At 40.2% G+C, this 12,137-nt stretch overlaps 1 protein-coding gene across 2 annotated transcripts in view; it reads left to right on the plus strand.

The window, feature by feature from the left end:
* Positions 1-12,137, plus strand: part of LOC145439906 (peptidyl-prolyl cis-trans isomerase-like) — a 362,730-nt gene that overhangs the window by 302,012 nt on the left and 48,581 nt on the right. The window contains exons 2-7 of one of the 2 annotated variants that reach the window (XM_080317570.1): positions 453-611; positions 1,976-2,092; positions 3,576-3,807; positions 3,983-4,099; positions 5,561-5,696; positions 6,557-6,755. The exons of the other annotated variant lie outside the window; for it this stretch is intronic. Coding sequence (XP_080173696.1) covers positions 495-611; positions 1,976-2,092; positions 3,576-3,807; positions 3,983-4,099; positions 5,561-5,696; positions 6,557-6,641 — 804 coding nt within the window. The 5' untranslated portion in view covers positions 453-494 and the 3' untranslated portion in view covers positions 6,642-6,755. Of the gene's footprint in view, positions 1-452; positions 612-1,975; positions 2,093-3,575; positions 3,808-3,982; positions 4,100-5,560; positions 5,697-6,556; positions 6,756-12,137 lie in introns of those variants that run through there. 2 annotated transcript variants of the gene reach the window in all.

Below are 12,137 nucleotides of genomic sequence, written 5' to 3' on the forward strand. Positions count from 1 at the left end.
TCAATTGATGCCAAGTTACAGTCGAACATATGATATTATTCTATATACTCATTAGATGCACGATGCGCTATCACCACTCGTACGAAATGTCTAACACTTCAGCTACATGCTATTACTGATACATTGTATTAATTAATATTGGAAATCTCGTTGACGAGTGATTGTACGATGTACGTACTTCCCACGTATCGGTTACGTCACCATCACGTGAATAGATGTATCCAATCGTGTCGGACCACGGTGTATATTATGTGCCCTTTATAATGCGCCAGTGGACAAATTTTAATCCATTTCTACCTGTGTTTCAATCCCCCCACATGTGCTAGTTGGGTCGTCATATTTAAGTTGGGAATTGTAGCAGTTACGAGTGTTTACATAGCTCTCAGCGTGCAATTGTCATACGACATGAGTCTCCTAACTCGCTGTAATAAAGCATTTCGCTCTTTCGGTAGGAAGAAATTGACTAACTATAGGAAATATAGCAAAGACGAAATATGTTAAAAAATAGACATCTGATATTTTTGTTTGGATTGCTGTTTGCCTCGCAAGGATTCGTTGCTGTCCGTGGCGCCGAAGATGAACCTGCTAAAGACGATGACGCGGACGTCCAGGTACATTTACATATAGAGCTTTATTGAGTAAATTCGACCAATGTGGTAAATTTGGGAATAACAGGCTTAGGTGAATGTCGATGAAGCCATATGCAAATATTGCGCATACATATGCATTTTATGCAATCCCTCAATTATCGACTTTTGCGTCTCATTAAGGCGTATATATATATCAACAACGAATATTATAGACTATAGAACATATATGTATTGATACTACTATGGGGTTAGTCTTGCTGTAAAGTTAAGCTTCCATTATACCATAACCATAAAATTGAATAAGGAATCTGTAAGGAAAACATATTTCAAACGTTCGGTCCAATGCAATATGGTATTGTTTAAAGTTTAAACGGTTCGTGCATCATTATTAATATAATGATAGTTAACAAAAATATCTGGTATTCTGGTTACCCCGCCAGTAAAACAACGCTACCGCTAACATATACGTATTACTGTATAACTGTTACTGTTTGATTGGGCACTGGAAGAAAATCGCTCGTACATTAATTAAATATGCAACTAAGGAGATTGAAACCACGATATATAGGTTACGGCTACTTGTAAAGTTTGGGAGGCTCCTATACTGAAGTCAGTTGTTCATCATAGAAATATGACATGGAAAATACTAAAGTAGGCCTACCGCCTACTATAAAGTTAATCCCTTGGTTGATCTGAATTCATGATGTTTTGAAATTATTTTACACCGGGACGATATGATTTCTTGTGAATACTCAGCAACCGAATTACAGCACAGCGAACTCTTGTTCTAACATTTTCTAAGACACCCGCCGCTCATATTTACGGGATGATATATTAAGTGATCCTAGATATATATTTACCTCACATTCTATTTGTCATATAGCCGATCCCTAACGTCGGATTATCCATTCACTGTTGTTTGTGATATTCATGGTGTTTGTCTACTACTGGTCATTTATACCATAGGTCAATTCTCATCATTTTGATTCCGTAGCTGCCGACTCGTAGCGCATCTATAGGCTTTTTATAAGACACCGCTTACACGGATGAGATCGCAAGGAGGAACCTAGGTACACCTCCAACGTTTAGGTAGGAATTCTGGAGTGAACCTCGGTCGGACTCGAACCCGCAACCCATTGGTGTTGCAACGTGGGGGATTATACCACTACGCTACCTCTCCATTATGCGTACGGTGATGGTGAATGATATTATCCAAGGTAGACTGGCTAACTAACTTTTAGTTGGAATCTACTTTTGATACCTGCAGTTGAAGGATACGGTGGAAATTTAGCGGTTTTGGGCGACAGACATATCTGCACACTGTATCTTCACTTGTCCACTGCCCAGGTAATGATGACGAGATCCACTCTTCCTTGGTGTTGCAGGTAGAAGACGACACTAATGAAGATAGTAAAAAAGATCCAGAAATGAAAGATGAAAGCACTGAAGAAACAGAAGAAAAAAAAGATGATGACGAGGAATTGCCGAAAACAATAAATATCGTAAGTGTCTATATCCCGGGTTCTCAAAGGGTGGGTCACAGAGCATTTTAAGGTGGGCCACAAAGATATTTAGAAAATTTTAGAATTAATGCAAGTTTAGTTTTATTTGTTATGTTAAACGCTAGAAATATATTCATAAACGTTTCATTGGACTTTGATGAGACGTAGTGGCACGTATGGAGCCAGCATGTACAAGTCGAAAAGGGGGGGGGGACAAACGGCGGCTTTTCCTACTGGTTATGACAACCTACGGCTAACAGCAACTAAAGTAATTTCGAGTATATGATAACTGGAAGGTAATGCTGAAGTAACCAAGTATTCCGGCAGGCTCATGTGTCGTATGCCGTTGAAAGGGGGTGCAATAAACTCAGAATGAAGTGTAATTGATGTATAGATTTACTCTACTTCAGCAGGTCGTATTATTGTAAGACAAAAATGGCCATAATTGAAAATTATTAGCAACTTCTGATGAAGGTATACTGCACCACCGCAACGAATCGTAATGGATTGAGGATTTAGCGGAGTGCATTAATCTTTGGAGTCGGTTTAAAATATCCGGCCTGGAAATCATTGAACATATAATATAAGAGTTACATGAATTGATTATATCATTAGATTGAATATTCTGACATTGCAAATTCAGTTGGTTTGGTACAAGACATACAATGTACATCGTACAGCATGCATATGAAAAAACGCTTTCTCCACTTTTCTGTAGTAGCCTACTAGCACCCCATTCATTAATGAATTGTTTGAAGCTGACCCAGAATGATTATATTATTCCCCACAATAGTGGAACTAAAACCCTAATCACACAGTGGATGCGGGGATTTGATCATTGTGTTTCGCGACGCGAATGGGGCAACGGGCGATCATAATATACACAGGAGTTTTAGCCTACGATCTACAAGGGCCGTAACTGCCGCACCCAAACTCCCAATAGAAGGAGCTCGAAGGGGCCCAAGATTATTTTGTTGGAGGATATTTATTCAACTCGAAAATTTTCGTCGCGCTTCGCGCGATTTCATTTCCCTAGAGGTCGACATTTAAATATCATCAGTAAATTAAGAGAAAATTGCGCATATTTTAGATGAATAGGCATATCGGCGCCGTCAACTACCACGCATTGAACAGGATTATGACTCTAAGATAAGAGGTGGACCACACCACATTTTCAAACCGGAAAATGGGCCACAGCCAAGAAAGGGCTGAGAACCCCTGGTCTATATGCATCGCACATGATGAAGCGAATTTACTGATAGTTCGGTATACGTTTTTGTTGATATAATTTATATCGGTGATATTGAACTGGTTTTGCTATTGTTGAAAGTATATAACGACACGGGAGATAAGCGTAAACGAAATTTTCAGTCTCACTATATCACCCAGATGAGTCACGGGAGAATCAAGGCAATCCGCAAACCTTCGACTAACGCAACTTCAACAAAATCAAAACGCACTAAGGTACTAATTTTACCAACAGGATGGGAGGGAAATTGAAATCGAGCGCGCTGATCGGACAGTGACCGCCGAAGTGACCTTTGAAATCAGCTTTGGAACTGAGTCGATGGGAAATATCACATTCGGTCTTTTCGGAAAGCAGTGCCCGAAAACCGTGAGGAATTTTGTAACTCTCGCCAATCCACTCAGAAATCATGGAGAAGGCTACAAAGGAAGCAAGATCCATCGTATCGTGAGGGGATTTGCTATTCAAGGTAATGAAATCCACACTCTAGGTTAGTTTGGTTGGCATCGATATATTTGTGAAGTGAAATTGGTAGATAATACTTCTTAACAATTAATACGGTATTTTCAATAGCGTTGAAATACTGGTTCGTTACTCGCCATCTCGACATTATATCCACATCCTAGCATTGCTGTAATATTTAGGTGGTGACTACACCAACAACGATGGTAGTGGAGGATGGAGCATCTATGGAAGATTCTTCAGAGACGAAAATTTCTCCATCAACCACTTTCCCTTCTGCCTTGCAATGGCCAATTCAGGTTAGTTATTTTATCGGAATGGCTATAAAGGTTCGAGTTACATTTGTGACGATTTGTAGTGGGCTTGTCCTGAAACAAGATCATGTGCTTACGGTACCATTGCAATATATTGGAGAGGCTTAAGGATCTATTGTTTTAACCATGTGGTTATTTTAATATCATATATGTACATAAGGGGTATTCAAAAATGACGTTTTTTCTCAAATCGAACTGGCTACTTGATAAAATTATTAGGTTACCTAATTTAAGCCTACACACCAAATTTGGATCAATTCCAGCCAGTAGCCGCGTTGCTTCAGGAGAACAAAGTTTCGACTTTTTATATAAAAATAAATAACCAAAAAATTTAAAAATTTTCTGTTCACCCCTTGAAAGTGTTGGGTTGTCTATAGAATCGATGTTCACCAAATTTGGTTCAATTCCAACCAGTGGAAGCGGAATTATTGCCGTCGAAAAATTTGGATCTGAATAAAATAGTATTTACGGTGGGCACCACTATAATAAATAATTAAAGAATTGGTCACCGTAAATACTATTTCATTCATACTTCATAATTTTTAGACGGCAATTACTCCGCTTCCACTGGCTGGAATTGAGGTGTGTAGGCTTAAATTAAAGTAACCTAACAATTTTATCAAGTAGCCAGTACGATTCGAGAAAAAAGTCATTTCTGAATGCCCCTAATTTAAATTGTACGTACACTTAGCCTACATTATATCTAATGCTAATACACACGCGTAATTTCATCCATATAAGTCATTCTGTCGGATTCAAAAATCATGAGATTGGAAAGCATTTAAAACAGCCGTCAATTACGAGTGGTTTGACGCAGGCTATAAAGACTGGGTTCCGTACTTTCAATTCGAATTCGAACACGCGACATTTCATACGTGTTGTATGCTTACACGCATTCCGGTGCAAATTACTTCAGCATACTAAGGGAATTTTTATAAATCAAGATACTCGTTTCATTCCCAATATACCAATATATATCCTGATACAATGATTAATTATATTGAAAGTATACCTCAGTCTGAACAAAATTTTCTACTCACTGCGACGGCAGTTACTGTAAGTCAGTCATGACAAACAGTAAGGTTTCATCCGGCCCGGAATGCAATGCTGAGTATTCAAAATCCCTAGCATTATCCAGCAGATTTTGTCACAAGCCAGATTTCTTGAAAGGAATAGGCCTACTACTTTGGATTATATAATACTGGTCGACATTGCCGAATCCGTAGCAAGGAGTACGAAATAAGTGCGGTATTGCACGATAAAATTACGCGTTTGGCATACCGTACTAAAATAGCCTATCGTACCATAAATAAAATGTGCTGTGTGAGTGTGTGTGCGTGTGGGTAGTGTAGCCTATAACGTTATTATTGAACGTCGGCGAATTCAGGAAGTCAACAACTTGTGAATCATGCATTCAAAGTACTATTGAGACTGATCCTATAATAGGACCCAATACCAACGGATCCCAGTTCTTCATTCCCATCATTCGCACAAAATGGCTGGATGGAAAACATGTGGTTTTCGGACAAGTTGAAAGTGGACACAAACTAATCAAAAGCATCAATGAAGTTAGAGTAAACAGGTTCGTATGATTCACATGGACTAAATACTGTTCAGCCATAACGCGAATGTTAGGCCTGTCGGTATTTTACTTCGTTTTCGACTTGTTTATGACGTGAGAAATTATTTTCTCTTATTGTAACGTGACATTGGTCATCCACACACGCTGCTGACTGGATAATCCACAATTAAGTATCATACCACTGCACAATGAATTGCCTTTTGATTACGATTATTCTACAATAAAATTATCTGTATGACCTTATATAACAAATAAATTATTTTGATCAAGTTTCCTGTTGCCTACGCTACCAGATACAATTTCTGGTGTCATGGGACAATCGTTTAGAGAGGTATATAGATGCTACATTCGTTTACTTTTATTTTATTTTCGTTTTTTAACCAACTAGACTGTATAGAGTCAAGTGTGCCTGTTCGATACGGGTGTGATCAGACTAGTTGACCCTCAAGGTCGTATCGATCATTCCTATCTAATACCGAATACTGTGCATGCATCTTTTCTGTACCGCCAACATTGCCGTCTGTTGTAATGTATTTTGGTTTGGTGAAAATAAGGACTCTCTACCCCGCTGTAAGGTTTTTGATTGTGAAAAAGTTGCTAATCCACGGGCTTGAAATACATCAGTATAGGACATCTGATCGGATAAAGGCTATCCATATTGTACTATGAACCGCGGCGTAAGATTTCTTGGCGCCTCTGCCTTGGAAGCATGCAAGATCATTTTTCCGCATCGTCACATATTATAGATCTTTGGTGGTTATCCTGCCCATAACTTTTACTTGAATATGTTCCAGTTTAGAATCATACCTTCTCTTATATTATATGATATATTTAATTATATATATTCCTATCGTTCGCAGATTCAGCCGACCACTGAGACAAGTATGGATTTCGAACACATGGACAAGTGTGAAGAAATTGGAAAGAACCAAAACTGAGTTGTAGACGAAGTCAGAGCGGTCACGCCAATTCGGAAATTGCTTCACATTTAGAATTACACCGAGAGCAGGAACAGGCACGGCTAAAGGGTTGCAATAAATTGATATACAATACATACTATCATCTGTGATATTCTTCACAATTCTACATTATCTTTTATGACAGCAACGGCGTCTGTCAGGTGTCGAGGCATTAGATAGTTGTCGATACCGACTTTAATTTGAATGTCTAATAGGTAGCCGAGTGAGGTAATGGTGATGCGACCGGCCTCTTGATCGGTAAGTCGTGAGGAGAAAAATGCTGGTGTTGATTGGATAACCTTGGTCGTATCGCATCTCCGTCGCCAAAGCATCTCTATGGTGCAGGCGAAAAAGAATATCACATACCCACTCTCTCTCTCTCTCTCTCTCTCTCTCTCTCTCTCTCTCTCTCTCTCTCTCTCTCTAAGGTATAAGGGCGAAGTTAAGATTGCTTGAAATGTGAGTTGCTTTTGCAAATCGCGGCTCTTTGAAGACAATCACCAAGAGAGTTTAACAACTGAAACAGGGATTTTCAAAATAAACGTTCAGGATGCTCGAATCCATCAGAAACGGATTTGATAGTGAGTCGATATGCTATTTTAAGCAAGTAGCCTACGCAGCACAATACGTCAGCGTCTTGAGGTAATCGTTCCCACAATCCAAACGTTGGTCTTGGGCCCCCATAGCACGTTCAATATTCATGTTGAAGACTGAATTTCGTCAATAATATTGGTAAATGAATTCACTATTCACTGTTAATCCTCTCTCAGCTCTCGATGGTCAGGTTTACCTGTAAGGATGGGGACACGAAATTCATATTTATTACATCTGGTATGTTTTTATGATGACTTTATTGCATGTTGTTAATTCGTGACCTCGGGTCTGCTATATAATCAAAACATTGTAGTCGCCCAAACGTAGCAGACTAAATGAAAAACGTTCGTGAGACGCAAACGCCCATGGGGCAATTGTATTGTGGGCTCAGATTGGAAGGGCGTGACTAACGCCCAGCGCAGCTATTAACAATAGACACATACCCAAAGTTTCGACCAAGGTATTTCTGTAGTATAGCATGTCGTATGTTGGCCGAAACTGCTTATGTCTTTGGTGTGTCGTGGTGCGGTAATGACCGGCACCGAAATGCCCATTCCTATAAATTATACATGCCTTTTTTCCTGAGGGGGAGAAGTATGCACTTCAATTCACTTCAAGCTATATAGAGACATTCAAATCGCGAAGCTCGAGTAAAGTTTCAAGCTAATTGAATCTCTCGTGAATACTCTGTAATAACACTGGTCGACATCATTTTTGTTTTCTAGACAAAATGATGACTACTACGTATGTCAATTTTTGTACGCGGATTACGAATATGAAGTCGCTTTTTCTCTCTCACGTCAAGATTTTTTATAATCTGTGATTTAAAATTTTGCATTGTAGTGCTAAAACAGCCTGTTCTGTGACGTATTCCTTGCTGTTTGGTCATAGCTATCGCCATTGTGACGTCATCAGAGGTGCTCAAAGCACTTACCATGGGTACTCAAGTAGGAGTAGAATTAACGGCGTCAATTTCTACTCAAGAAGAAGTAAATGTAACTTTTTATAAGTATGTAAATAAGTCATTAGCTAGGCCTGGTTTTTTTTTTATATCAGTATCAATTTAATAACATTTTCTTCATTTCAAAACATCACAAGACTGCGATACAATGAAAAGATAGGAAGGCGTCGAAACGACATGGAGTAGCCTTTGAAATCCGACATCAGAAAACTGAAATCAGACCTAGGCCTTGGCGATGTAAAGAAGAGGTACGCACAGCACAATGAATGAATAATAAAGCGACATTGAGGCTGTGAAGCATTTGAAAACAAAACTATTTACCATTTGGTGTGCCAATATGATTTGGAGAGAGACAAAGGGACATGGAAAAGAGTGTTACTTCTGCTCATGTGTTTTTATTTATTTCTTTATTGTCAAAAATCAGCATAAAATACAATATCCAATTTGACTTGCGCAATACGACCGATTTCTCATGTGCCAGATGTTACAATCCAATTGCCTACAAAAGTTTAACCAGCAGTTAAAGAAGATTCTCTCTGAAGAGTCTTTGTCTGCAGAATGTTCTAAGCATGTGTGTGATGGTGATCAGCAGCTATATAAAGTTGGATCAAGCTAAACTAAATAACTGTGTCATAAATTTGAATTTGCCAAGTGAATCTGCTCTTATTGTAGGTTCCAGATTGAAAGCCAAACATATAGCCTACTTGGCACTGATACCACTTTTGCTTGGTATATGCACCGTGATAGTTAATATACGGTATATTATACACTCTTTAGTCCATTGTGTCGATGTTCAAGGTCTCATATACTTCGTTTCCATGCACGGCCGACGGCCGGCCGATAGGCCATGTCGCGGTCCGTGGACATATGAGCATGAGACATTACAGCATGCGAGACTTCGGCATGCGACAATTTGGCATGCGACACATGAGCATGTGGGTTAAATTACGGGTTAGGGGTAGGTTAGGGTTGGATTTATGGTTGGGTTAGAGTTAGGGTTTAGGTTAGGTTAGGCTAGGTTAGGTTAGGTTAGGCTATGTCTCGTGTTAGGGTAAGATTTTGGGTTATACAGTCACATGCTGAAGTGACGCATGCTGATGTGTTCCATGCTGAACTGTCGTTTTCCATTGTGTCGCATGCTCATATGTCGGGCAACCCCATGTCGCATGCGTTGTACAATGTACATGTCGGCCATGTTTTCATGACAAGTCGTAATCCGACCGTGACTTGGCCGAACTAGGTGGGCGAAGCGATCGCGATGATGTTTTTGACTTACTTATTCAGTAATAATTTCATAATAATCACAAGATTGCGATAAATGACTCGGTAGGAACAGGGCTGTAACTGCCGCACCCCAAACCCCCCAATTGGGGGGGGCGAGCTCGAAGGGGGCCCAAACTTATTTCGTGAATTAGCATAAATTATAGAGTATTTTTTGAAAATTTGAGCAATTTTATCAAAAATTTTTCGCGCTGCGCGCGATTTCATGTTCCCAAGTATCTTGACTGTTGGGTACTCTTCCCACAAGAAACAATACGCAAGATTTATGGAAATGGGCATATCAGCGTTGGCCATTACCTCGCCACGACGCACCAAGACATATAAAGTTTTGGGCCATGTAACATGCGACTGCAAGAAGTGTGCCAAAACGATGGGCAGCGAGAACGCCTTGGCCGAAAAGGACTACCCATATGCTGACCGAAAACTTCGTTATATATACAAAATGCATCTAGGTTTAATAGTGCATAGGCGCCTAAATGTTCCTGTCTTGGCAATCAGAACCTCACAAGACAAATACCACCCCCCAGGGAAAAATTATATGCCAGTGAAGAAATACCAATTTGAAATCGTGTGATCTTTTAGTTTAGTACGTTTGGGCGATTGTGTATTTTTGATATAGCAGACAGGAGTTCACGAAATAACATTATGTAACGAAGTCATACCAACGGGTCCACCCGTCCGACGATATTTAATTATTATTTACGGGCTCTACATTTTCCAAGACAACACCTGACTCAGCTCTACCGGTAAATTTGATTACGTGAGCAACTGAGCATAGAGTACAAGAAATTGATAGCAATATATATGCAATTCCCGATCTTATTGACCGATTTTATCATGAATTATGGAAAATTTTCGCGCTTTGCGCTGGCTTACTAAGCTGTACATCTATAATTTCGTGGCAAAAGTGAACAACGTGATGGCGGGTCGGTTTGTCACCCTATGGGATGCCAAGAATCCATTTTTGGAGGCCTGACGAAATGCTGTTTCGTCCTGCCAACGGGTATAGCCTACAATAAACCCGGAGATGTTTATTTATTGTTGAGGGACCCTACCCTTTCAAACACACCCCACTCAGCTCCTCCGGTAAATCTGATTACGTGAGCAGAGAAAGGATAAAAATTGATATTAATATATATGCAATGCAATTCCCGATCATATTGCCCGATACAGTCATGAATTATAGAAATTTTTCGCGACAGAAGCTGACTCACTAAACGGACACCCAATATAGATGATAAGCAGCGGTAAAGAGCGTACAGCTTGTGGGGGGTCTGGGGGGCGAAGCCTCCCAGAAGTTCGGTTTATCACCCTATGGGGGCCCAGGACCAACGTTTTTGGGGAGCCTGGCGAAGTGCTGTTACGGCCCTAGGTAGGAATGAGCGGAGATGACTTGTAGCGGTCATTCAATCAAATAACCCGCTTTGACCTGGAACACGTAGGCCTAAATCCATCCAACATGTAAAATCGTCATGATGAACCACTTGCTTAAAACTAACAGAAGATAGAATAAGATGGAAAAAGATGAGAATTAGGTGGCATATCCTAGTATGTGGGAGACATAGATATGGGATATCGTGGTCCGATAATTCCGAACGCAGAATAGTTACTTGTCCTTTAGTCTACCGGTACTGTTTCGTCGTCGTGATTCAGACATGAACTTCGAGTGTCCTGTTGATGATTTGCTTACCAGGGGTATGTGAATAAGCTCACCTAGTTTGTGATCAAACGGTAGTTTGTATTGTAGCCATGCACGAGAACGCAAACCCTCGCATTGTGGCAGCAGCATATGTGAGCAGATCGCGAAGAAGATTTCGGTAGCCTACGGGTAATTCGTAGCAGTACCAGTACTACTAATTTCCGTTGCAATCATATTAAAGTCCTTGTTTCTCAATGCGTCCCAGATCCGTCTGGAGTGCAGTCATGGTTAATGTGATATGAAAAGTGTATTGTCAGTAGCTAATAGCAATTTGCTAATCGAAGACACAGCGCAAGCATGGCGAACTGCTAAGCCCAGTGATTCCCAACCGCGGCCCCCAGCTAGCTTTCTTGCGGCCCCCAGAAAATATTAGGGAATCGAGTTATGACAAAAAAAATAATATTTATAAAATACGCTTGCTTGGCTTGGAGTCTGGAATTTTTAATTAGGATTGCAGGAAAGTCGTGAGTAGGCTGCTATCGTTACGTCACTAGGTAAAGACAGGACCATAACTGCCGCACGCCAAACCCCCAATGGGGGGGGGGAGCGAGCTCGAACGGGGCATAAAATTATTTCGTGAATTTACATAAATTATAGAGTATTTTTTCAAAAATTTTTCACTCTATAGGCGTGATTTTATGCTGCCAAATATCTTGAATTTTGGGTACTCATCCCCAAGAAAAAATGCGTAAGATTTATAGATATGGGCATTGGGCATATCGGCGTTGGCCATTACGGCGCCACGACATATTAAGTTTTAGGCCATGTAACATGCGACTCCAAGAAGTGTGTCAGAACGATCGGCAGCGAGAAAACCTAGGCCGACCAGGACTGTCCTTATCATAGGGTTACCATACGTCCTCTTTTTTGACTTTTTTGAAAGTGTCCTCGGAGGACGCCCTTTTGTCCTCTTTTTTGAGATTTTGACCTCATTTTTGAAAATTTAG

This window comes from Botryllus schlosseri, chromosome 5 (genome assembly GCF_051294905.1).
Source record: "Botryllus schlosseri isolate E-star chromosome 5, Bs_hap1, whole genome shotgun sequence".
Lineage (NCBI taxonomy): Eukaryota > Metazoa > Chordata > Ascidiacea > Stolidobranchia > Styelidae > Botryllus > Botryllus schlosseri.